We start from the raw sequence: 24,102 nt of genomic DNA, 5'->3' as shown, positions 1-24,102 counted from the left end.
TGAGTCTCCAAATACTTCCTAAGCCTTACCTTCCAATTCGTAACCATCCACTAATTCTTATTTATTACCATTATTTACTATATACAGGGCTATAGGTGAGTGTGCAGTACTGTATAAAGAAAAGTTTGTGTGCCAGAAACCTCTTTAAACAGAGGATATGACAGGGATTGCTGTAGGGAGATGAAAATAAGCCAAAAACTGTTTACCTCAAGTAAGGAGATGTGCCCAGTGTGAAAAAAGCAGGCCTCTTCATGTGTTCTGCTGGTCCAGAAGGGGAGGGGCTCAATTGGAGAGAATGCAAGGAAAGGGGGATTTAGGGAGATGTGAAAGAGGAAGGAGGGGACACAGAGGTCCTTGGGGGGGGGGGAATGATATGCAGAGAATGGGGAAGAAAGTATCCAAGTCAAAAGGTGCAGTAGGAAATAAGATGAGGATAGATCCTTGATATGGAAGCAACTGAAGAGAGGCTTGGAGTAGATAAGTATTTTTCATGGGCAAAGCATTAGGAGAGGAAGAGACGTTTGACAGTAGCCAATATATACTCCCTGTCTCCTCCCACAGTTGTCCCACTGGATGCTGCTGTCATTGTGCACGTACCTCATTAGCAAACTCAGAATCTGTTCGAGACAGCAGTGTCCATAAGCCATGCATGCACTCCATACTTCCTTGTGCATCCTGGCAGGGGCAGAAATGGTGGGGTAATTATAGTCCTCCCACAGTTCCTCTTACTACCCATAGTAACCAGAAAGAAGCCTGGAGACAGTCTAACCTGCAACTTATTCCTGAGCCCTCTTCAGTCAGTGTTCCTAATATCTCTGAAGAACTGCCTTAATCTAAAACAGCACATTTAAAAAAGATCACAAATGATGTAGAGTATGTCACACTTCCCCCCCGCCATAGTAAATTCTAAAGGCCAATGGGCTTAAACCCTGCCTGTAATGCCCTCAGTTGATGGACACAGTGGATGTGTGATGTGTCCACCAGGCAAGTGCTTGATCTGTCATTCCCTTTTATCCTGCCCATGAAAATCAAGAGACCTGAGGGAATCTCAGTCGCCATTAGCACCATTGGCCAGAACCTGCAGATCTGAACTAGGGAAAGTTTATCAGGAATCAGAACTTGTTCATGAGGATAGATGAAACCATAAACATTTAGACAATGGTTTCATATTTAAAATACTATGCATATGATGTTTAATGTTTTTTGTTCTTTGAGAATTGCCCTGAGCCTTTTATACGAAGTGGCCTTGTTATTTCACCCTAGAGCCATACAGAGGAGGTTCCACAAGAAGACAATGGAACAGAGGCTTGTATGTCTGTTTCCTTACTCCAAAGGAGAAAGGAGGTCTTCTTATCCAGTCCTAGGCTTGAAGCTGAACATTTGTTGAACATGCATCTCACCTCTGTAATGATAATGCTTGCCTGCTCCTTTTCAGGTCCGCAGCCTAGGATTGCTTTTTGGCTTTTGATTTACTGGATGTGTACTACTTCCCAGCCACAGAAAGTACTAGAGTTTCATTGTAAGGCCCAATCAGTACCAGTATCACAGATCAGGCCACGTTCATCCACAGCAGTTATGGCTGCAAACCTGTTACAGACCACTGATCTGGCTTCTGGACCAACCAGACCTCTTGCTGAAAGAACAGGATCAAGTATTCTACTCAGCTCTGAAACTGCTGCATTTGATGCCTTCAGTGCTTGAAAGGGACTGGACAGAGACTTGCCTGGGATGGTTTAAACAGAGACAACCCTGCCTTATGCAGGGAAGTGCGCTATATGACTTTGTGAGGTCCCCTTCAGCCCTACTTCCCCATGATCTATAAAAAGTTCAGGACATCCTAGCACAGAGCAGAATTCCATCTAAATGAAATGATGGGTGGCTCAATATGGCTTAGATCTGGCAGATACCAAAGACTCTAGGACTTTTGTTGCAATTGAGATACTTTAGATTTTCCATAACTCATCTAGGGTCCACCTGGCAGCAATACTATCCACAAAAAAAGTGGTTCCTACCAAAACATTCGTTCTCAGTCCTCTCTTCCTTGATACTATTTAAGATTCTTTGGGGTGTAATGCATACTTGAATCCCTGGTACTCAGCCCTGGCATCTCAGTATTGTCCTCTGAAACTTATGGAGCTCTCCTCCAGTGTTTCATCCAATAGCTTACCTTCCAAATAAAATAAGTCTTTCTGGTGGCCATCCTGCCCATCAGAAGAATGATTGAGCTTCCAGCATTCATGGCAGAGCCCTTTTATACCTCATTTCACAGGGACAGGGTAACATTGAAACCTTATGTAAAATTCATTCCCATGGTGGCTTCTGAGTTCTACCTAAAAGTTTCAATGAATGGACCTCACTGTTGTTTCCAAAACTGCATACCACAAATGGGGAGAAAACATATCCAAATGCTTTGATTTTACGTGACTTAACTAAAACTTTTATACTGTTCCTTCATCTAATTGTGGTTAAAACTGGCTACTCTACGGGCTAGAGAATTTCATCTCAGAGACTGTCAAAACCAGTAACAGAGTATCTTACTGCACAATCCACTGACTGATGTCCCCATGTCTCAGACTTTTAAGAATTAGTCCACTAGAGCCCAAACATGATTTTTGGCCTGCTTCTAAAACATACCAATACCAAAACTTGACATGGCTAGTGCGGAGCAATCTGCTCGTTTATAAAGCATCATGCACTGGGTTTGGCTGCTAGATGCAGTGTCAGATCTGGGAGAATGGTAGTCCAGTCTCTGCTTGTCAGATGCAGCTGGTACTCCTCCCTGACCATCTCAAGAGGGTGGTGAGCACCTGTCACCTACTATGAGATTTGTAAAAACTGGTTCTTCAAGAGGTTATCAGTGGAGATTTCATTTTCTGTTCCCATTTCTTAGAGTGCTCAGCAGCCCCGGGCTTAAAGTTGTGAAATAATTAAAGAAGGATAGCAGCCTGTATGCCCTTACATGGGAACAAGCAGACATAGGACACATTTACAGCCCAAGTGGACACGATTGCTCAGACAAGATTCCAGCTGCACACAAGGCACAGGCACATGTAGTGAGATCTGGGAGGACTTCAACAACTTGAAAAACTGCAGTTACTTTTGGGCAAATAACCATTATTTTCTTCATATGTGCTCCCACCCAGATATGTGATCCCAGCCCTGCCCCCCCGCAGTGCTGTGGGGTTCCTTTGTGGAGAATAGCTTGACCAACACAGGGATCATTCTTCTAACCAGTCACACAACAGGAATGAAGAAAATATAAACATTTAGATTTTATCCCATTTTTTGTGTATTTGTTGAGAAAAGTTCTTATGGTCAGATATTGACAGTGCATAATAAAGGAGAAGTCCAGCCCAGACAGGCAACACCCCACCCACACACAAAGTAGCTGCAAGGTAACTGGTCTTAAAAGGAGAGACATAAGTGTTACTCCTTGTTCTTTTTTAAAGCTGCCCGATTCCCTAACACTCTTGGCCATGTGCAGTTGGAACTAGTGCTTCCAGCCAGTACCCTTCATGCTTCCATTTGCAAAGCAGTAACTGCAGTTGTTTTAAGTTTGTGGCAACAGTATAGGTCTGGGAGATGTGCTGGAACTGACTGCTTTCTCTTTCTTCATAGTTAACAAAGAAAGTGAACAACGTAGAGACAAGCTGGGCCCTGGGTGCTACATTTCATCTGCTGCAGTCTTTGGGGCTCACCCATTGAACTGCACCCCTGTGGACACTGACCTTTCCAGAAGGAAGCAAAGTTCAAATCTCAATATGCACTGCACAACTGGAGTCAATCCTGCAACAAAACATGGACCAAAGTCATGGAATCAGTTTCCCAAAGGCAGTTTCTGACTGCTGTCTGCTAGGTTCTCATGAAGTGGGAGCTGCTCCAGTACAGTTTATGAGTAATGTGATTTCCTAAATAGATGCAGAAGCTGCCTTCTAAGAGTCAAAGGACCTCCACTCCAGCTGAGTAGCCTGATCAAAGACAACAAGCTCAGAGGCAGCTTCAGCGAATGCATCTGCGCACACAGCCTGTTACCAGCTGTTCAGTGTCATCATGCTCTGCAGGCTGCAGAACTTTGACCTGTGACTTTTTTTTAATATATGAAACTGAAGTTTGGCGCCAGGGAATTAAAAAAAAATCACCATAGGCATTCATAGCAGAGCAAGTTCTCCCTGTTGGTGTAACCCTCCTTGTTCAAGGTACTTAATCACTGGGAGACAGACTAGCTAATCCTGGAAGGGCTTCAGCCTTTCAGGATTTGCCAGTTTGGGGAGTGGGGGGCAGGAGAGGGGTAGTGGCTGCAAGTGTTTCTTGTACAGGAATTGGAGGGAAGGCCTTTGGCTGAAGCTGACAGTTATTTGGCTCCCCTGGGGTTGGCAGCCAGGATCCTTCTTTCCTGATCTTCCCTTTGATCAGTGCAATACTAAGAACAGCATGGAACCAGACTCTAGTTCTGTGTTCAAAGGTTGGTGGTTAAGGAACTATGGTGAAATAGAAGCAGATGCTGAAGTACAGGGGAACCATGGGCTGGAGCAAGAGAGAGGAGTCAATTTGGTTCCTGTTCTTCAGGTCAGAATCTGATAGATCAGTTCACTCCTCTTTAGGTTGTGCCTTAATCCTTAGAGCCACAGCACTAAAACTCCTGCTCCCACTGGCTTAATGCAACAGAACTAGGCCCACAGCACAGAAGTCTAAGCCAGCCAGGGAAGTAGGGCGAGTGTGGGTGGAACATGCAGTTCCCATTTTATACAGCCATTCCAGGCTCCCTGCACTAGGGGTTGTTTTTAATGACTTATACAGCTGGTCTGTAGAAACAGGACCCCATTTCTTTCCCAGCCCAGCACTGCATTAGGCCATTGATCTAATACTTTGTTTATCAAAGGACAGTCTTAACTACTTAACATGAAAGAGACTATAGGAGTAAACAGGTTAAATATTAAACCAAAAATGGTCCCCATCAGATGGCTTAGAAAAGTGGTTCTATGGAGACACGAGTGTAGTGGAATCTTAGCTCTCTGGCTCAATCAGCTCCTGGTAATACCATGATGATAAAACACCTTGCCTTGTTCAGCACAGACATACTAGTTCCAGGATGAAACAGTGAATGGTCCAGGTAAATAGCATCTGAGAACTAGCTATTTAGCCATCCCCTATTCTGAGCCACTGCTGTGATGCAAGGAACCAGCAACCAGAGATAAGATCAATTGCCTCTACAAATGGCAAAGGGAGGGGATGGATGATGCAAACAAAAAAAGAAGGGGAAATAGAAGACCTGCCCTGAAGGGATGTAAAGCTTGATTTTGGTTGAAATGAGTAAGAGGCTAGGGAATAACATGGGTACAATTCAGAATTAGTGAATTCTTTCTGTTCATAGCATCACAGTTGGGCAGTACAGTCCCCAGGGGGAAACACTTTTCCTTGTACCAAAGCTGAGATGCTCAGGGCCTTGATTTGTCAGTTTGCACAATTTACTAACTGAAGCATATCAGCGGCTTCAAGCTAGGAGCCCAGTCTTGAAGTCTTTGCCTACGCAGCTCTCCAGAGCAGTTCTTTCTGCATGAGGACAGCAGTATCAGGTCCCCAGGCTTTCCATTTTCCTTACCCCAGTGGTGGGCTGGGGACATGGCTTGCTTTTCCATGTTCCCCCACCTGTCCCAGACCAATGAGATTATCTGTGTGTTCAACAATAAGCATGACACTGCCTTGTTGGAGAAGGGTGCTACCTGCATCACTGTGGAGGAGAAAAAGGAGATAACTGACAAACAGTCTTTTAGCTAGTCATTAACAGGATCTGATTTTCTAATGGAAATGACAAGAGCCTAAGAGAAAGTCTTTACTCGTAGGCAAAATTTACATGTCCCTTTGTGTAATGCTAATTCCTGGTTCTGGTTAATTGTACATAATGGTAAAGCTATAAATTCTGCCACCTGGCAGCACTCGCGTCACTTATCACTGTAATGTTTAATACAGGGACCTGGTGTTTGGTACATTAAGACGGGGCCTCTTGAATATCTATTTTAGTAATTAAAATGCTATTTTTAACAATATTCTGGGATTCAAGCCTTTGTGATGAGGCTTCCTTCCTAGGACTCAACATTCCTCAGCACCCAAGAAACAGAATGGGACACAAGACCCTCAAGCCTAGCTAGTTTTCTGAGAGGGACCTATGAAGATGTATTGGTGGGAAGAGGTTGAGGATTGTGGAGCTAGCCATTAGCAGAACTGGATGCTCCTGCTGCAAACTGCCCCTCAGTTCTGGGTTCAGCCCCCTGATTCATACCAGAAACTCAAGAGCCCAGATGGTATGTGTTGGTGGGCAGCAGCAGGGGGGTGGCACTCCTGGTTGGGAGGGTCCCTTTCAGCACTGATAAACATTACAGGTATACAGAAAACAGCTGCTACCATTCAACTTTAGTCTTAAAGGGCCAGTTCTATGTGAAAGCACATGGCAAAGAGAATTTACAAACCCATCCTCCAAGCAGTAGACAAAACAAGAGCTTGTGCAGAACCAAGCGCATATGGGTAGGAAGGCTCTCACTTTTAGTTTTTATTGTTACTCTTCAAATAAAAATAGCATATTTGCTTCTAAACCAAACACCAGACCTCAGGGGATAAAGTTCTTGGATTTAGAACTGTCATGGGTGAGCTGCAGATCCAGACTGACAAGGACATCACTTACTGGCAAAGGCCATGATCTGCTCCTAGAGTGGGAAAGAAAAAAAAAAAATCACTTGTAAATTGATGAAAAATTACATTTAGAAAAGACAGAAAACAGCTGCATTCTTCTCACTTTTACCAAACTAAGTAAGATTCCGTCACCACTGAGGGACAAGGAGACAAAGCAATTAAGCACAATCTAATTATCTAGGCCATTTAGGAAAGTTGGCAAAAGACAGATGAAGTACCCCTTCTGTAGCAAGCACCCTGAACCCAGGGTTGACCCAGCAAGAAAGGCTTTTCATGTTTGCCCTATCTTCTCTCTATTCAGATAAGACCATATGAAAACAGAAGGCATATCAGCACAGAGTAGTGAAGCAGCAAGCATTCCTTTTAGTACCCACCGAAGGCATCCAGAGCCCTGGATGCTTATTCTAAAGTGTCTGTTCAGCCTGGGACCAACTACCAAATACCTTCAAAGAAAACCCACTTCTCAGTGTAATATTCTAACCAACCACCAGGCAATGGGCATTCTCCAATCCCACTCAAAGCTGGCCCATAAGGAAGCCAAGAAGAGAAGGGGTATGACTCAGAGAGACATGCTGCCTTGGAAAAGGGAGGACCTTGGGTTGTGGCTCTTGCCCTTACCTCTAATGTGGTCAGAAATTCACCCACTGCTGCTTATACATTGTAATGGAGATACATTACAAGCAGGGGACAGAAAAACCATTGTGGACCAGAACCTGACCCCAGGACCCCTCCCTTGCAGGGCAGTGCTGGGAGCTCTTTGTTGGTGCTAGATGGAAAACAGCAGCTGTTTTGAAAAACATTTCAAAGATCTGAAATTAATTTCCATTCCACAACACAACAGATCCATGCAGGGGTGACACGTAGGGGGTGCGTGCGTGTGCATGTGCACTCCCTGAAAAAAGGCGCCACTGACGGTGTCTGCAGGCAGTCACTACTTGCCACACTGCTGTCCGCAGGTGGCCCCTGATCACCCCTTGGCTGCTGCCTCCTGCAGGTGGTTGCTGGCCCATGATCAGCACTTGCCACCCCCACCCCCTGCTGACAGTGCCAGCAGTGTCTGCAGGAGTTCCCCACTCCCTGCTGGCAGGCTCCCACCATCACTGGCGCAGCTGTGCGACCCCCAGCCACTGGGGATACACGCTGTTCATGGACCCACAGCCTTTCAAACTCCGTACCATAAAAACAGGAGGGTGCAGAAATCTGAGCCAGCCCAGAACAGCTCACTAATTAAAGTATTTCACCAGGCCTTCAGCATCAGTTTCTTTCCATCTATTCTGTTGCAGCTGTTAAACTATGTATAAATATTCACTGGGCCAGAAAGAAGCTGGCTCTATAACCAAGGCTATGGGAATCTGGATTCCAGTGCTTGCTCTAAATCAGGAAGAGCAGGCACTCCAACGTGGGCCACACGTCTCAGGTAAGTGCCATAATCACTGGGCTGCTGGCTATTCTGAAGTCTCTCCATTCCACCCTTAACCCGACAGTCATCACTTTGGACAAACAGATATTTTCCAACAAAGAGGCTCCATCCAAAAATTCCAACCAGTTCCACTCTTTGTGACATCACAGACTGGTTCAGAATCCATGTATGGTTCTCACTAGTCAGACTTCTTACTTTGACTGGAGACAGGGCATTTGTCATTTGCAATCCCCATGTTCTCAGCAGTACAAAGGGCGCAACACTTGTGGAGTAGAGTCTCTTCAGCAGGTCAATAGCAATCATCAAGGAAACATTGTGCCTCTGCCGTTCTGTCTCAAACTGGAGGAGGTGTTTCATGGAACCTGGAAGACAATGGTATTAAAACATTGTAAGGGTGCCACTGGGCACCCCAGCCACAGGGATGAGTTCCAGAGGCACCTGAACCCAAACATGCGTGGGCTCTAAACCCTCTACCTTCATCTTAATAAGGTACAGGGGTGCACTGATAAAGATTTTGGGGGCTGATAGCAGATCCGATTTCCAATACAGCTACGTCCAACTGGTAAGTCTGTTGTGGTGAAAGCAGAGCGAGGAGGGAAGGAGTGTGGGGGATCAACGGCCCCCCATGGTGAGGGAGGGAGTGGGGCTTGGGCAGGTGCAGGATGAAGCTGTGGCTCATGGGGGGGGGGCAGCTCCCTCTGCTGTTCCCACTGTTTGCCTGGCAGTGTACCCCATGATCTGCACAGGGGGAGGGGCAGGTGGGGAGGGGCAGGTGGGCTGGGACCCACACTGCACTCAGGGCGGGTGGCAGCAGCACTGGCAGAGGACTACAGGAGCAGGGCTGCAGCCACTACAACTTATGCCATAGCCCTGCACCACCTGCTCTGAACACAGCATGGCCCCCACACATGGGCATTTATGGGCCAAATTATCAGTCACTTCTGGCCTATTTCCAGTATAATCAATTTTCTTTATATCAGTGCTGACCCAATATCGGACTGATATATCAGTGTACCTCTAATAAGGTACCATCCCGTCAGCAGGCAGGAAGGGCCAAGAGTTTCTTCAGCTGCACCTTACTCCCCACCCCTGTGCAGCTCTGAGCACTGTGTGCACAGAATGGAACATTTACACTTTTGAAAATTAGGCAGCATAGGACAGAGGTTTGCAGAAGGGAACTGCATCCAATAGCATCTCTCTTAGCGATTGCTCCTCAGCCAAAGGAGGCCTAAACACCTGAGGGTGCTCAGGTTATCTGTTATGAGACTGGGAAGGGCCTAAGATCTGTCCAAAACACAAATCAAGACAATCCTTGCCCTAGACTGCTCACTAGAGGAAGCCCAGAGGAGAAAAAAGATACTCATTTCATTGTTGCCACAGATTATGTCATACCCTTACCGAGATCTTTCCCATCAAAGGCTGCCAGGCTGAGGTGACGTGTCAAGCATGCAATATCTCCAAAGCCCATATTTACACCCTGTCCTGCTAGTGGATGGACTCTATGTGCTGCATCCCTAAGGGCAAAGAAGAAAGAAACTCACCTCAAACAAAGAAGTGAGACAATTCACATTTTCTTTCCCAGTAAGCCCACAGCTCGTCATTCTACCTTCTCACAGCACTACACACACCTGAATCAACACCCCTACCACAACACTGAACAGCCTCTGGGAGCTTCTTCAATGGTAAGATGGGTAAAGCACTTGGTAGAGGGGAGATGAATGTAGGCAGTGCTGAAGGCAGGTTACTGGTGGAGTTCCTCCAGGACTGGGCTTGTTACCAATCTTATTTAATATTTTCATTAATAACCCTGAACCAGACAGTAGGATTGTGTTGATGAGATCTACTGATGACAAAGGCAGGAGCTACTATCAATACACAGAAGGCCTGGAATTGGATACAGGAAAAAGCTGTGATTCTGAGGACTGGCATACCAGAAATAGGATAAAATTTAGTATAGAATGCAACATCATGCACTTAGCAGCCATTAAAAATAATTATTTTCATAAACTGGAAGCTCCTGCATTGTATCAGAGAGGAGAACAAAGGATGCACTATCTGATTTCAAGATAATTTATGAAAAATCAAAAACAAATTGTATTGATGGCTGAAAACTGTCTTAGGGCGCATTTGATGATGTATTTCCAGAAGAGACAGGAAAATATCAGGGTCATTCTAAAGGGCCCTTGTGAAACATCATCTGGAATAAATTCATAGATTCAGAAGGGACCTCAATGGGTCATCCAGTCCAAGCCCCTGCCCCTGGCAGGCAAGAAAAGAGGCACCAGCCCTGGGGTCATGTGATCCCAGCCAGGTGCCTGTCCAGTCTCTTCTTGAAGACCCCCTACGTTGGGGCGAGCACCCTTGGGAGCCCATTCCAGATTCTGGCAACCCTGACCGTGAAGAACTTTTTCCTAATGTCCAGCCTAAACCTTCTCTCCAGTAGCTTATGGCCACTGTTCCTTGTCATTCCAGGGGGTGCCCTGGTGAACAGATCGTCACCTACTTTATGTTGCTCTCCCCTTATGAATTTGTATGTCTTATATGAATAAGGAAATTGAGAGGTTATCACACAACAAGAGACTAAAAGAGTTTGGCTTCTTTAGCTTAGCAGAATGGAGGCTGTCATTTTTCTCTGCCTATGCCTATGGAGGGACAACTATTTCAGCTAAAGTTCCTTATTGTCAGAAGAACAAATGAGTAAAAACTGGCCATGAAGAAAATTAGGCTGGAAATCTGAAGAAGGTTTCAAACTATAAGAGCAGTGAGGTTCTAGAGTAGTCTCCCAATCACAGTCATGGGGGCATAAAACTTAACTGATTTTGAGATGGAGCTTGATTAGTTTTTTTGAACTGGACAACATAATTTGGTTGCCTCTGATAGCAAAGGACTGGATTAGATGACCCAGGAGGTTTCTTCGAGCCGCATTCCCACTTAACACTCACCATCCACTGTGCTGCATCCACGGATGGGGTCTTCCTTTAAGTTAAGGCTCTAGAGTCAGTGGCTCCAGAAACAATCCACTTTCTCCATTCATTAATTTGGGTGAAGGATTCATCTAGGTCTGGAGTTATCGCCCTCCCTTGATAATCTTTACCTCTACCCCAGAAGACTGCACTTCTTGTATCATTCACCAAACAACATATGCTATCCACCCCACCAAGGCCACCAGGACTCGCCATGAGGCAGCTCACCCAATAAGTGCCACACGGTGACGGACATACTCCGTTGCATGTCCCAATCCAAGAGGGAACATAGCTCGGCTCTTTGGATCCACTCTGGCAACACTTGGTGGCAGTTGACGGATTGCAGACCCCGATGGCATCAGGAGAGAAAGGGCAGACCGGAACACAGCACCAGCAGTATCAATGAAGTCAGAGTGGTTTATGTTGCTCCACTGCAAAACATTAATAAAGATTTGTTTATATAGTGTCCTGGCTTCTGGGGTTGCAGCAAGATTACTAATGGCTTGTTTGATGCAGCATGTCCAATGTGAAAGGTACTGCAGAACAACAGAGGAGGCAGAGTCCCTGCTCCAGGAGGACATTAATCCTCTACACCAGGGATGTCAGACACAACCAGCCCCCCAGGCCAGATCTAGATCTGGCAGCAGTGCAGGAGCTAACTCATTTGTTGCTTGGGCCCCACTGCTGGCATGTCCCAACAGGGCTCTATATCGAGGAAATCAGCAGTGGGTCCCGTTCCCAAATTCCTGGCTCCTCCAAAAGCACCACAGGTTTGGTAAAACCACTTCACAGGCTGGATCCAGCACACATCTTTGACGCCTGTTTTACACAAACACATATGCAACGTGGCCTGATGTAGAAAAAAAAAGGCAGGCCCCAAATATATCATTCTAACAAAACTGAAAACACAACTGTCCAAAAGAACATACAAGTTAGATCACAGATGAAGAAGGGTCTGGCCTCTTTAAAATCAGCTCAGTCTCCACTGTGGCCATCAGCACTAATTACAATTACAAAGAGTGAATCCCTGAGATGCCTGTTCTATGAACTCCCCACTCTGGAGTTGCTCGAGATATCCTATATTAACTCCCCTGCTTCATAATTTGGGGAAGATATTTTTGACTGATAAGTGTATTTAAAAATGTCACCCTGTAATTCTACTAATAGAAAAGTGAATCCAAATGTAATCAAAAAGTATTTAATCATAAGAGTATTTAAAACTAATATTCCTATCTAAAGCAGACATTTTGTCCACTAGTTAGACAGCCTGGTTATAATCCATGTTATTTTTCTAAGAACCAGTTACAGCAAACTGAAGAGCCCATGCTGTTGTACTTAAAGAAGAGTCGATAAAGACTAGTTACCAGCAAATATAAAGTGATGCAAAGCCAAAAGCTTCCTTAATGCAAAGTATCAAGATTGGAATGACAGAAGACTCAAAATCCAGAGAGACACTTGGAGCTTGCAGTGAAGGAATACAGAGCTTGAAGTTAAAGGCCTAGATGCCTTTTGTGAAAATATACTGGAAGTGGGAAATACTAGGATAGGGCACCTTCCAGGAATGCCTGACTCAAATGAAAAAAGCTGAAGTGTCCTAGGGGATGAGATGACACCTCCCTTGTTGTTATCCCCTCTCAAAAGTATACACTAATAGGTTCTGCACATAAATACAGATTAGTTTGTTCTTCTATAACATGAGAAAACACAAAATAGTGGGGAAGTGCACCAAGGATTGGAGAGTAAGGTGCAGGAAAATGACTAGGCATTTCTATGTTGTAACAGTGGATGTGGTTGGTTCCAAGTACTGCTTACCCTTGAAGCTCTCAAATTAAAGAAATAACAGGGTTCAGCTTTTATCATTAGGACCAGATGTAACCTACACATGCACTATGGGGTAATACCTGGCAGTAGGTTTTTCTGCTAAGTCAGCTTGATGCTACTCCTAGGACACACGCTTATCATAAGCAAGGTCCATACAACATGCCAGAACAAGCTAAGAGCCCTCCCTATCCCGTGTCCTGGTAGAAGCAGTCGCTTCTAGATTAATCTGGAAAGACTTAAATCTCCAGTTATAAACTCACCTGAAATTATGTGAGAGACAAGGATTTCTTAGGGTGATATCTTTTATCTGAACTACATAGTTGGTCCAATAAAGTTAGACAAGCTTTTGAATGCAAGATTCTTCCTCAGGTCTTTGATCACAAGGAGCCAGGCACAGCATAGCATTCCAGAAGAGAAGCATTTGTTCCTACCTCCAAGTCTGATGATTATATCTTGAAGCACCTCTGGCTACCATCACTTGAGAGGCTACTTTTATTCAAAGTAGCCACCTACTGTTTTGAGTCTTATTAAAACATTTCCCTCAACAGTATGCAATCTGCCATGTTTTACAAGTCCCTCTACCTGGGATCTCTTGAGCGTACTTTAACAACCTTTAATAGAAGCAGGACATTGGCTCCCAGGGTTTTCCTACTTCACCTGTAACAGGCTAGGATATTATGCCTTGTGTTATGTCAGGGTTGACAGTAGTTTTAAGAAGAGTTTAGATTATGGATTTGTATAGAATGGTTTGGATAAGGCTGATCCTGCCTTAGGCAGGGGTTGGACTAGATGACTTTAAGAAGTCCCTTCTAGCTCTGCTTCTCTAGGATTTCTATGATATGCTGCACTAACACGAATTACTTTTGACTCACTTTAACGTTGCCTTAGTTTCATACAGTTCCTTCATAAAATGAGATGGAATAAGGAGTGAAAATTTGTATTTTATCATGTACACCACACACTTTCTCCAAAAACAGCTGCTAGAAACTGGAGTGAAAATATATGCGTGAAATACAGTAAGAGCAGGTTCTGCGGCTTACTGGGTGAAACAAAATAAAATCTGCAGTATCCACAGGGAACAAAACCATGAGCAGGCTGGGCTCCCTAGCTGCTGCTACTCAGTTACTTATTATACAGAAAGATCTTTTTTCTTTATAAAACAAGGTGCATATTATTTTCCAGGGCATGTTGCATGCAAGAATATATGGTAGCTTTCTTGGCACCATTCTTCAATTTGCTGGACTCTGAGCTGACTTTTGTTGCTGTGATAATCTCCACAGCATGGAATATTGATATACTCACAAAGGCAGAGTTGATGCTATCCACAAAGCTTTCTTCATCCATACTGAGAAGCTGAGATGCATGTTCATGAGATGTGGACCAAACCAAAGAGCTGGCAGTGTCAGAGAGCTGCTCCAAGAGAACAAAAGAGTCAGTATCAAGGAAGACTATGCAAGTCCATGAATTTACCCTCATTCCTCCTACACACTACATAATCCATGCAAAAACCCTCACTCCACTGAAATGTATAGGTACTGCAGACCCAAAAATCCAAACAGAAATTACATAAACCAAGACAAACAACAGAGTTATAGAAAGGTAAGCCCTTAAGCGAACAGGCTGCTTACAGACATTCAAAAATACCCAAAAAACAGTGCTTTACTTTGAGCTTGGTGCATTCCCACACTGAATACAGAACATGCCCAGAAGAGGCATCACATTAGTTTGATCTGACTCACCCAACGTCTAATAGCTGACTGAATCAGCTTTAGATAAAAGTGCCAAAAAGCCCCGCTAAAGCACCTGGATCCATACAGACACTGGGAAGCCAGGCTGAACTAACATGCTTCCTTTTCTGGTAAAGTGCTAACATAGCAAGGCACAGATAGGAAGAAGCAAAGTCATCAGAACAAAGGGCTCCTATACACGTGCACAGAGCCTGCTTTGATGAGCAGACTCAATTAATCAAGTCTGCTGGAACATGGAAATCGACAAGCTCCAGCCTTCCACGTCAGGTGCACCAGCATCGCCATGCATCTCAGCACTGAAAAAGTGGCAGCAGGGTGCTTTGAACTAAAATACATTTGATGAGCTTAGTTCAAAGCACAATGCCACCATATTTTCAGCACAGCGACACTGACACATGCGATGCGTGGGTACTTCTAATGAGTGCAGCTTGCTAACTAAAGTACCGATGCTGTGTCCTACAGCACATGTAAAAATGTCTAAAATGATCAAAGTGGGAAAGGGTAGGATGCCTGTAGACGTGCAGGAAGGCTGTTCTAACCCACTGTAATTAGACCGCATTGGAGCAGACTTGATAATTGCATCTGCTGGACTGTGCTAACTAGTGTGCTCCAGCCAGCCTCCGCATCTCGTGTATCAGCGTTCCGGCACTTCAAAATAGCAGCAAGGATACTTTAACTAAGGCTCATTTGATGAGCTTCAGTTAAAATGCCCCTGCCACTATTTTGAAGCACAGGGACACTGATACACAAGATGTTGCAGGAGCTTTAATTAGAGTTAGAGCCACTCTAATTAACAGCACCCCAACCCCTGGAGCACATTTAAAAACACCCACAGAAAGCACAGAAGTCACCAAGTCACTTACTGGGAGAAGAGCAACTGGCCCTGATGGAAGGAATCTTTGCCATGCTACGTTGTTGTCTGTGGCCTACAGCATAAGGAAACAAGGGGCTGATGAGAACTGCGGATCCTGCCTCACCTGTTTTATTGGTTTAGCTGCTGCAGCTCAGGAATACTTTGTTTGTAGGACCTCACCTCAGACAAGTGAAGAGTAGCAACCACAGCTGACTGGTCATACTGAAAGCAGACATCTGGAATTCCAGCTGCTTTCCGGACCATGGAATTGTGACCATCTGCTCCAATCTGTAAGGGAATGAGAGACAAGCACATCTTTAACAGCTTAAAAAAAAGTCAAGAGTTCCACCCCACTATCTGTAGCACCCAAAGGCATTCCCTCTGCATTTGGTTAGGTGATTTCTTTTAATTACATGAAGTGGCCACTATAGCCCTGCTCTACCTCAGCACAGTCCCTTTTAGCCCACTACAGCCCAGGATGCAGTCTTCACTCCTTAGCATCACTAACTCAGTCAGCAACTCACCTCACTCAAACACTCCATGCTGGTGGAGCAGCACCACCTATGGAATCTCAACCAAATCCAGTGCAAGGACTTGGGCAAGAGATGGTGCCTGAGCAACAGAAATAAAAGCTTTAGTTACCAGCAGTTTGGTCTGGAGTCTGCGTCCATCAGCTAAATCAATTTGCACCCAAGGACTTGTATCAGAGGTTTGATAGGGAAGGGCCCATGAATACCCGACTGCTCTGCTCCTGTAGAAAACCTCCACCCGGTCTGAGGAGAACACAAAGGATCTGAGTCAGAGCACAGTATAGACATAAAAAAGGAAAACTACTAAGACAAAAAAAGCCAAAGCATTCTACACAACACAGAGTTGAGCCCCCTCAGATTCCAACTTTTGGGACCCAAGGAAAGAATTTATCTGCCCAAGCCCCCATCACTGCAGCACCTGAATACTTCCCAAACATCTGAACTATGCAGAAAGCTGAAGATATCTCCTAAAGCACAAGCAAGCATGCATGGATACTTGGTAAAGGACCCAGGCTAAAGGGTTCAGACAGAGAAGGATCCCTTCCCAATCCTTGCCCCTCTCTGTCTACCCCCAACCTTTTCCTAAGCCTCAGTTATCTGCTGGACAGATTTCTTCTTCTTTCTTTCCCAAGACCCTTCTGAATGCAACTTACTGAAAGTTCCCATGTGGAGAAAAAAAAACTAAGGAACCGCCACCAACCTGATACTGCTTCTAACTGCTTGGTCAGAGCAGACATAATGACATCATTTTCCACTATATAGCCTATGTCTTCTAAGTTGTCCTCATCAAAGATGATCATGGCTTCTGAACAGGCATCCCACACCTGGAAAGCGAGCAGAAACACGCTGAATGGAGCTGCACAGTGAATAAATACTACCTCTATCAGGAACTGTGCACACAACTCTTCTATAATAGGGAAAGGGAACGGGCAAGCAGAGGAATGATGGACTGGAAGAAAACCTCCTGTGTCACAGAGTCCAATCATTTGCTGTTATGGCAACCACTTCATTTAATCCCTTCTATAAATAGATCCAAGTTCCAATTTAGAAAGTTATGTTTTTTGCCTCCACTATTGGAAAGTTGTTCCAGAACCTCATTCCTCTGCTGGCTAGAAACCCATTTCTAATTCCAAATCTACATATAATCATAACCAGCCCATACCCATTTGCTCTTGTGCCAACACTGTTTTTGCTTCGATACTTATTTTTCCCTTCCTGGTATTCAGCCCTCTCAAAAGCAATCACAGCTTTGGTTGCTCTTCATTTTGACAGGCTACACAAGCCATGATCTTTCAGTCCACTCATAATATAGGCTCCCCATTGCCCTAAGCACCTTTGTACATTTTCTCTGCCCTTGTTTCAATATAAATTCACATTTCTTGAATGCGGGTGACCAGAATCACATGCAGTATTCCAGATGAGGCCTCACCAAGGCCCTGTATGATGGCATTAATACCTTCCTCTCTCTCTCCTGGAAATACTAAGTCCAATATATATATAAATATTTATAGGTTTATAAAGCACTGGCAGTTCACGGTCATCCTATAATCAACTAACACACCAATACATTTCTCCTCAGTTATTCCTAACTGATATGACCCCAGAAATTCATGCAATTCCCTAAGTGCCTGACCCTGTACTGGGCATTACTGGATTTCCCACTTTTCTTAGATAGGGGTAAACTGCCATTGCCCAATCAGGTAGTTCCACCCCCGATTTGACAGCTGTTTCAAAATTCTTGGTTTCAGGTCTGCAGCTTTGGGCACCAGGTTTTTCCAGGAATCTGGGGTGTACCTGGCCTGTCTCCTTCCTTCCATTCCACCTTGAGCACAATAAGCTCCTTGAATTCTGATTTCACCTAGGCATGGTAACTTCGAGCCTGCCATTACCAGCAGCCAACCTGCCTCTGCCTCCATGTTCTACCATTGTGGTCCTTGCTGTAAACTGAAGCTAAGTATTCATTTAGTTTTGGGGCCATCCCTAGGTTATCTACAATGCCCCCTCCTTTCCCATTTTTGGGGTTTTTTTAATTTTTTTTATTTTAAAGGCTCTTTGTCCATATTTAATTCTTTTTGCAAGCCCTAACTCAGCTTAACTTCTGGCAATTTCCAATGCATCTCTATACTCCCCGATACAAGATATACAGCTTACACTGTTCTTTGCTGATTAGTTTCCCCACAGCATTCCTTGTAGGCTCTATGCTTATTCCCCATACCCCAGTTATGGCAATTATTTCTTCAGCTAGGTCTGGATCCCTTCCCTAGGCATTGCTCTTTTATTTGGGATACAACTTTCAGAAATTCCTCTATATTAAACTCTCAGGATTTGTCAAGCCAGTCAACTTCACTAACCAGAAGCTTACCAAAGTTTTTCTTCGGAAATCAAGAACATTTGTAACAGACCTCTTTTTTTGTATCCTTTCATTTAATTTACAGTGTGTGTACTCGCTTACTCCCAATTCCTTTTATAAAACCCTTGCTACTTGCCAAGCCTAAAACAGCATTACCTCTTGTTAGATCAATGACCATCTGATGAAGGAATCCATCAGCTATCATATCCAGGAGTATATGGGCCTCAACTGTCAAAAATGGCATTTTTCCTCTAGTCCAAAGCTTTCCCAAGTGGCAGCCAGCATGCAGCCCACAAAAGATTAAGTTGTGGTCCCTGGGCTCAAACCTGGCTGCAGACAGAGCAATGCAGAGGGAGTGGTAACAGCAGCCAGAGTCTCCAAGCTCCCACTCCCTTCTGGCTTCTGCTTCTTGTCCCTGCCTCAGGGAGTGGGCCAGTGTGGCATATAGGGAACTGAGGGTGATCCCAGGCACATGCGTTCAGTGGTGGTGCTGGAGCCCTTGGGAAATAACTGCAAGGTGCAGCAAAAGGCATCTATGCAATCCAGGGAGGCCACTCTTCACCCTGATGCAGCCTGCACGAGTGGATGGTGTCTGCTGGTGTGTCCCACAGGGCATGTGGCCCATGGCCACTTAGAATTTGGATACCTCTGTTCTAATCTATACTTGGGAAGTTAGCATCACTCATAATGACACAATTTCCTGTAGCAGTCATCTAACAACATTAAAGAGACTTCTCTCTATATCCAAATCTAGCCATTGAGATTTAGGGAAGACTCCCAGCACTACCATAGTCGAACCATATTTACCATCCTTTGACCTATAACCCAGACAGGTTCCGATTTATTCATGTTTGCTGTCTTTTTTTTAAGTTTAATCACATCATTAAAGTACAGTGCTATCTCATGACCTTTACCTATATTTCTGCTTTCCTAGGCAGTACACTCTTTCAAGACATAGGGCTATCAAGACTCATTTCACCAGCTTCTAATGACAAGAGATGAAAGAAGGGAGTAGAACATATAGATTCCCAAGGTGACTGTCCCACCACCTATTCCTCAGGGATAGCCAGTCTGTCTTGTTCATCTCTGAAGAGGAAATAAGCCTTCCTTTAGCCATTAGGTAGAAGTATTTCTGATAATTCTAGCTGACAGCCATTAGGTGAAAGTATTTCTGATAATTAACACACTGACAGAGACTGCATTTGTGGCACCTGCATTCGCCGGAAGGATTTGAGTCTCAGACTGCAGACATGTTCCCAGGCACCAAAACCTACAAGAGAAAGAGTCCATACAATATGGAGAAAAACATGTACTGGTTACTGTGAGACTAAAAAATTGAAGTCAAACGTATCTTCCTCTCTTCTCTCATCTCTGCCATGGGTGCTAACTAGGTAATCTGCCTTCAGACCATACTGGGTTGACATTGATGCAAGCCAGAAAGAACTATCTATCTGCATGGGGCCACTGAAGGCCTAACTTCACAAATTCTGAGTAATAAACGGTCTTCATCTTTCACTAATTTTTCTCTGGGTTCTGAGAGGGAAACAGAGATGGAGGGATCTGACTGGCCTATGACAAAGAGGAAAACTTGCAGAGTACCTCTGGAGACTGCATCCTCCTCCCCTCTGATAAGGCTAGACTCTTCCTCCTGTCACGCAACCAGGCCAGAACCATTTTCTCTTTTCCCTTCACAACCACTAAGTCCTTCCTCTCATTTTGCTAAAACTCTTGCCCAGAGCTTGAGCATTTTTAACCTCAGTTTCTACAATTCCTGATCTAGCCTACCTTCCCCAGCTAACACTGATCAAATGAATTCCTGTTTGTTTTTTTTCTTGCCTGCCAGATATTATTCAAACTTCCCACTTTCAAAATGCTACTAGTTCTTCCATGGTCTACATCTCAACCTTTATTTTCTTCTGGCCACTCTCCTGGTGCCTAAACCTTCTTCAAGTCACTACCTCTATACTCCACCCTCCCTGCACTCTCTGCTTTGTACCTTCCTTCAGTCAGGCCTTTGGCGTCAACTGTACATGATATTTTTTTCTGAGTTTTAGGCCTAAACCCTAGCATGGTGTTGTTTTGCAATTATTAAGCAGAGATGGCCTTTCACTTCATAGCTGGCTGTATTCTGGCAATGGATGAAGTGATAACTGCTTGTAATTAGAATGGAATGAATCTTTGTTTCTTATTTTGTTTTTGTTATTTAAAACATAAAAATGGCTTTAAGGAAAATCTGCTGATAGCTCAACATTTTTTTCAGCAAAACTGACTAAAAAATTTAGCTTTCCTTTGCTACAGTGAACTCTTAGAGTTTTTCTTTTCTAGCTACCCTCCTTTTTCTAATGAAAAACAAAAACAAATAGGTCTCTATTTCAAACAAAAAAATATTTTCAGAAAAAATGGCTTCACACAAATTGCCATTTTCTAACCAGCTTTATTGGAGTTTTAACCACACAAGATGGAGTTACCCAAAGTTGGGCTGGACATTATTGTTAGAATGCCCCAGGAGAAGTCAGGAACTTTGATCTATGTCTCGTGATGGTACCATGCAACATTCAGCTCCCAATTTCACCATGGGGCACTGGTTTCACATTTCCAACAAGCATATTAACTCTTTATTTCATTGGCACTCATCACAAAAGACAATGGCTAGATCTGCAACATGTAATCTGGGCCTCAGTAACAGGCAGTGACAGCCTGGGAACTCGAGAATCATAGTCTCCTTCTGCGTCTCAGGAGAAAAGGCAAACTACAACAGTTGCACAGTTCCTGAAGTGTGAACAATGCCCCAGAACCAGTACCCTCAGGAAAGTGGTGAGACACAGACTACACTAGTGTACTGGAAGTTTCATTTGCCCAGCCAAGATTGTACCTGTTCAATGAAGAGGGTATTCTGGTTCCACAGCTGGAACTGGTACTAGCACTAGAGCCATACCAAAAAACAAACAAACCCAAAGTCTATGCAAAACAAAGCAAGCAGAATGTGAAGCCATGCACCTACTGCAAAGAAAACCTGATTTAGGCACCTTGATTTGGGCTGCACAGTAACAAGAAATGGAGAGTGAGAATGACTGAAGTCAATTTAAGGTTAAGAGATAGTCTAATTCTGAATATATATATATATATATATATAAAATACACACACACACAAGGGCCTTACAAAAGTAAACCATTTCCAACCCAGGGCTTAAGAGTGATACTTACTACTGAGAAGGGTCACTGAGCCTGGGGAGATGGAACTGACCCTGTTACTGTAAGTCTCAGGCAAACGATCAAACACTTTCCTAGGACCAGCTTCCAGTAGCACAATTTTCTTATCATGGAAATGGACGTCATGTCCTGAAAAAGGTAAACATTAACATACTTTTATAAAAATGTATTTCTTCTTTTTTGTATCAAGATCTCCCAGGCACTTTATGATTAGATGTTCTTAAATAAAAGCCCATACAGGGAAAATGAAGAATTCTGACTGGATAAGAAAGTATTAATATTCTGGAGATGCCAGTTATAGTTAAAGTTGAGGTCTGTTTTGTAAATCACACAGGGATTCAACCTCTGGTTTGTATGAAAAATACACCCTCCCACCCAGCATTACTTTTTGTATTTGGCATATATGACATACCTTTTCTAAGAGTTTAAAGTAAATCTACTAGTGGTTTATGTTCAAAGTGATTTTTACAATAGAATAAATACAGGCACTCAATCACAGAAAGAGAGCTGGATGGGACCTCAGAAGGTCATCTAGTCTAACCCCCTGCTCATGGCAAAACCAGCTCTGTCTAGACCATCCCAACTAAATGTCTGTCTAACCTGCCCTTCTGAACTTCTAGTGACAGAGATCCCAGAACCTTTCTAGATACACTTCAAACTTTCCATAGTTAAAATGAATTGCTATTTTTAATAAAAATATTTAAAAACAGGTTGCAACTAAGCTAAATTGTGAGCAACTGTTTTATAGAACTGTTTTGTTTATATATGGTACAGTCAGACTCCATTACTTGTGTCATGAATAATCAATCACTTAATAGCTTTTTCCTTTTCCTCTACAATCAATTTACATGCAACAATTCTAACATCTGTAATAATACAGTACTAGTAGGAGGAGCTCTATTGGTCAGATATACAGACCAACTGTCACAGAGACCCATTGCTGCATACTAGCTTTAGCCCATCACTTCTTGTAAGGGGAGGGGGAGGGGGAAGGGTTAAACAGTGGCACAGGAGTAAAAAAGCCCCTAAACTAACAGAGACATTGTGACTCATGAGTGAAGGTCAGGAAAGCCTACATCCTAAGTAAGTCTCATTAAACACAGCCCTTTAAATGAATAACTATAAATTATGGGGCAGATTAACTGAATACTTAGTTGCTCTAGTGATGCAAAGCAACAAAGCAGAATTTAAGTGGCTGGGTGCTCTGGTCACTCTGCTGTAGCAATGAACCCACAAAGATTTAAAGTGGATACTATGCGTTATAAAATCACTAGGAATTTTATAGATTGCTTTTTCTGAGTGTCTTGGTGTATGGATGTTGGTGCAGGTAGATTTACTAAATGAGAGGTCATCTAGTGCATCTGCTGCAAGGCAGGACCAGCTGGACCAGGGCCATTCCTGAAAGGTTCATGTAACCTGCTCTAAAACCCTCCAGTAAAGGAGACCCCCACAGCCTTTTTTAAACTATCTATTTTAATTTCTGGTCCCCTCTGGGCTTTCTCCTATAGGCCCACATATTTCTTTCAGACTGGTACTCCAGCTGAGGCCATACCCATGTAAAATAACTTGGAAAAATTAGTTTTGTTTTTGTACACTTTGATTTGTACATCCCAGTGCAGTGTTGACTTTATTTATTTATTTGTTTGTTTGTTACTGCCCGGCTTCCTTCGTTCACCTTCAGCCCATGATCTACTATAACCCTCCAGATCCTCCTCTGTAGAAGAGTAAAAATGTAACAGAGGAAGGCAGTTACTAAGCCTAAACCAAGAACTCCTAAAGTAATATTACATTTAAAAGAAACCCAACTAAGAAACACAAGAGTTAAGATATCCCTTCAGCTGTAACTCTCCGCTGTCACTGTGATAGGAGAAACAATAACCTACCACAGATGATAAAAACTAAAATACATCAATCACTACAGAATGGACTTGAAGCCGTTTAATCAGAGCTAAGGATACACCACCCTAGAAGTCAGGTATTTTTCACTGCCGAGGGATTATTCAAATCTTTTTTATGCGGTTCAGGGAAAGGCAGGGGCTGAGGCCAGGTCACGTGGACGCTGCTCACCTCCCCCTTCACGAGGCAGAGGACGCGACTCCAAAACCCGCGCCTCTCGGCGCTGTCAGACGCCGGTACCGAGGCCGCAGGGCTGGGTATCCAAGACCCGGGTCTGACGCACCCCGATTGCCCCAGCTCAGCTGCCGGTGCCCGGCGGGGGCGAAGGCGCCTCCGCCCTGGGCAGCTCCTTCCCCCACCCCGAGGGGCCGAGCCGCTGAACCCCGCACCACTCGCCCGGGACCCTGCCCTTACCCAGCGCGGCGGCCATGGCGCTGCCGACCATGCCCCCGCCTGACACCACCACATCGCACGTGGGTCCGGAGCCCGCGGACCGCGCGGGGGGCAGCGCCAACCCTCGCCTGAGCCGGCGGCCGAGCCCGAGCGGGGACACAGCGGCCTTACCCAAGGCCGCCGCCATCGCCTCGGAAGTGACGAACTCCCTTAACAACCCCCGCCCCGCAACCA

At 44.3% G+C, this 24,102-nt stretch overlaps 2 protein-coding genes across 5 annotated transcripts in view; one reads left to right on the top strand and one right to left on the bottom strand.

Annotated features, from left to right (window-relative positions):
* The window catches only part of ENTPD5 (ectonucleoside triphosphate diphosphohydrolase 5), a 40,261-nt gene extending 34,217 nt beyond the window's left edge, over positions 1-6,044 (top strand). For all 3 annotated transcript variants that reach the window (XM_090033659.1, XM_090033657.1, XM_090033658.1), the window contains exon 14: positions 3,619-6,044. In XM_090033659.1, coding sequence (XP_089889785.1) covers positions 3,619-3,705 — 87 coding nt within the window. In that variant the 3' untranslated portion in view covers positions 3,706-6,044. The remainder of the gene's footprint in view (positions 1-3,618) is intronic.
* Positions 6,045-6,516: 472 nt separating this feature from the next.
* Positions 6,517-24,084, bottom strand: COQ6 (coenzyme Q6, monooxygenase). Of its 2 annotated transcripts, none has more exons than XM_090033656.1 (12): positions 24,040-24,084; positions 21,574-21,708; positions 19,581-19,639; positions 16,720-16,843; positions 16,132-16,262; positions 15,670-15,777; positions 15,500-15,562; positions 14,191-14,298; positions 11,296-11,498; positions 9,503-9,618; positions 8,300-8,466; positions 6,517-6,698 (listed from the first exon to the last, which is right to left on the bottom strand). In XM_090033656.1, exons 1-12 carry the CDS (start codon positions 24,053-24,055, stop codon positions 6,669-6,671), a joined length of 1,260 nt encoding a protein of 419 aa, XP_089889782.1. In that variant the 5' UTR covers positions 24,056-24,084; the 3' UTR covers positions 6,517-6,668. The 2 variants fall into 2 exon arrangements, with proteins under 2 accessions (XP_089889782.1, XP_089889781.1); XM_090033655.1 differs by having other exon boundaries at positions 23,890-24,082.
* Positions 24,085-24,102: the final 18 nt, after the last annotated feature.

The sequence above is a fragment of the Crocodylus siamensis genome, chromosome 2 (assembly GCF_052110815.1).
Source record: "Crocodylus siamensis isolate JL-2025a chromosome 2, ASM5211081v1, whole genome shotgun sequence".
Lineage (NCBI taxonomy): Eukaryota > Metazoa > Chordata > Crocodylia > Crocodylidae > Crocodylus > Crocodylus siamensis.
Note: the sequence above shows the minus strand (reverse complement) of the source record. Positions and strands in the feature narration are given on the sequence as shown.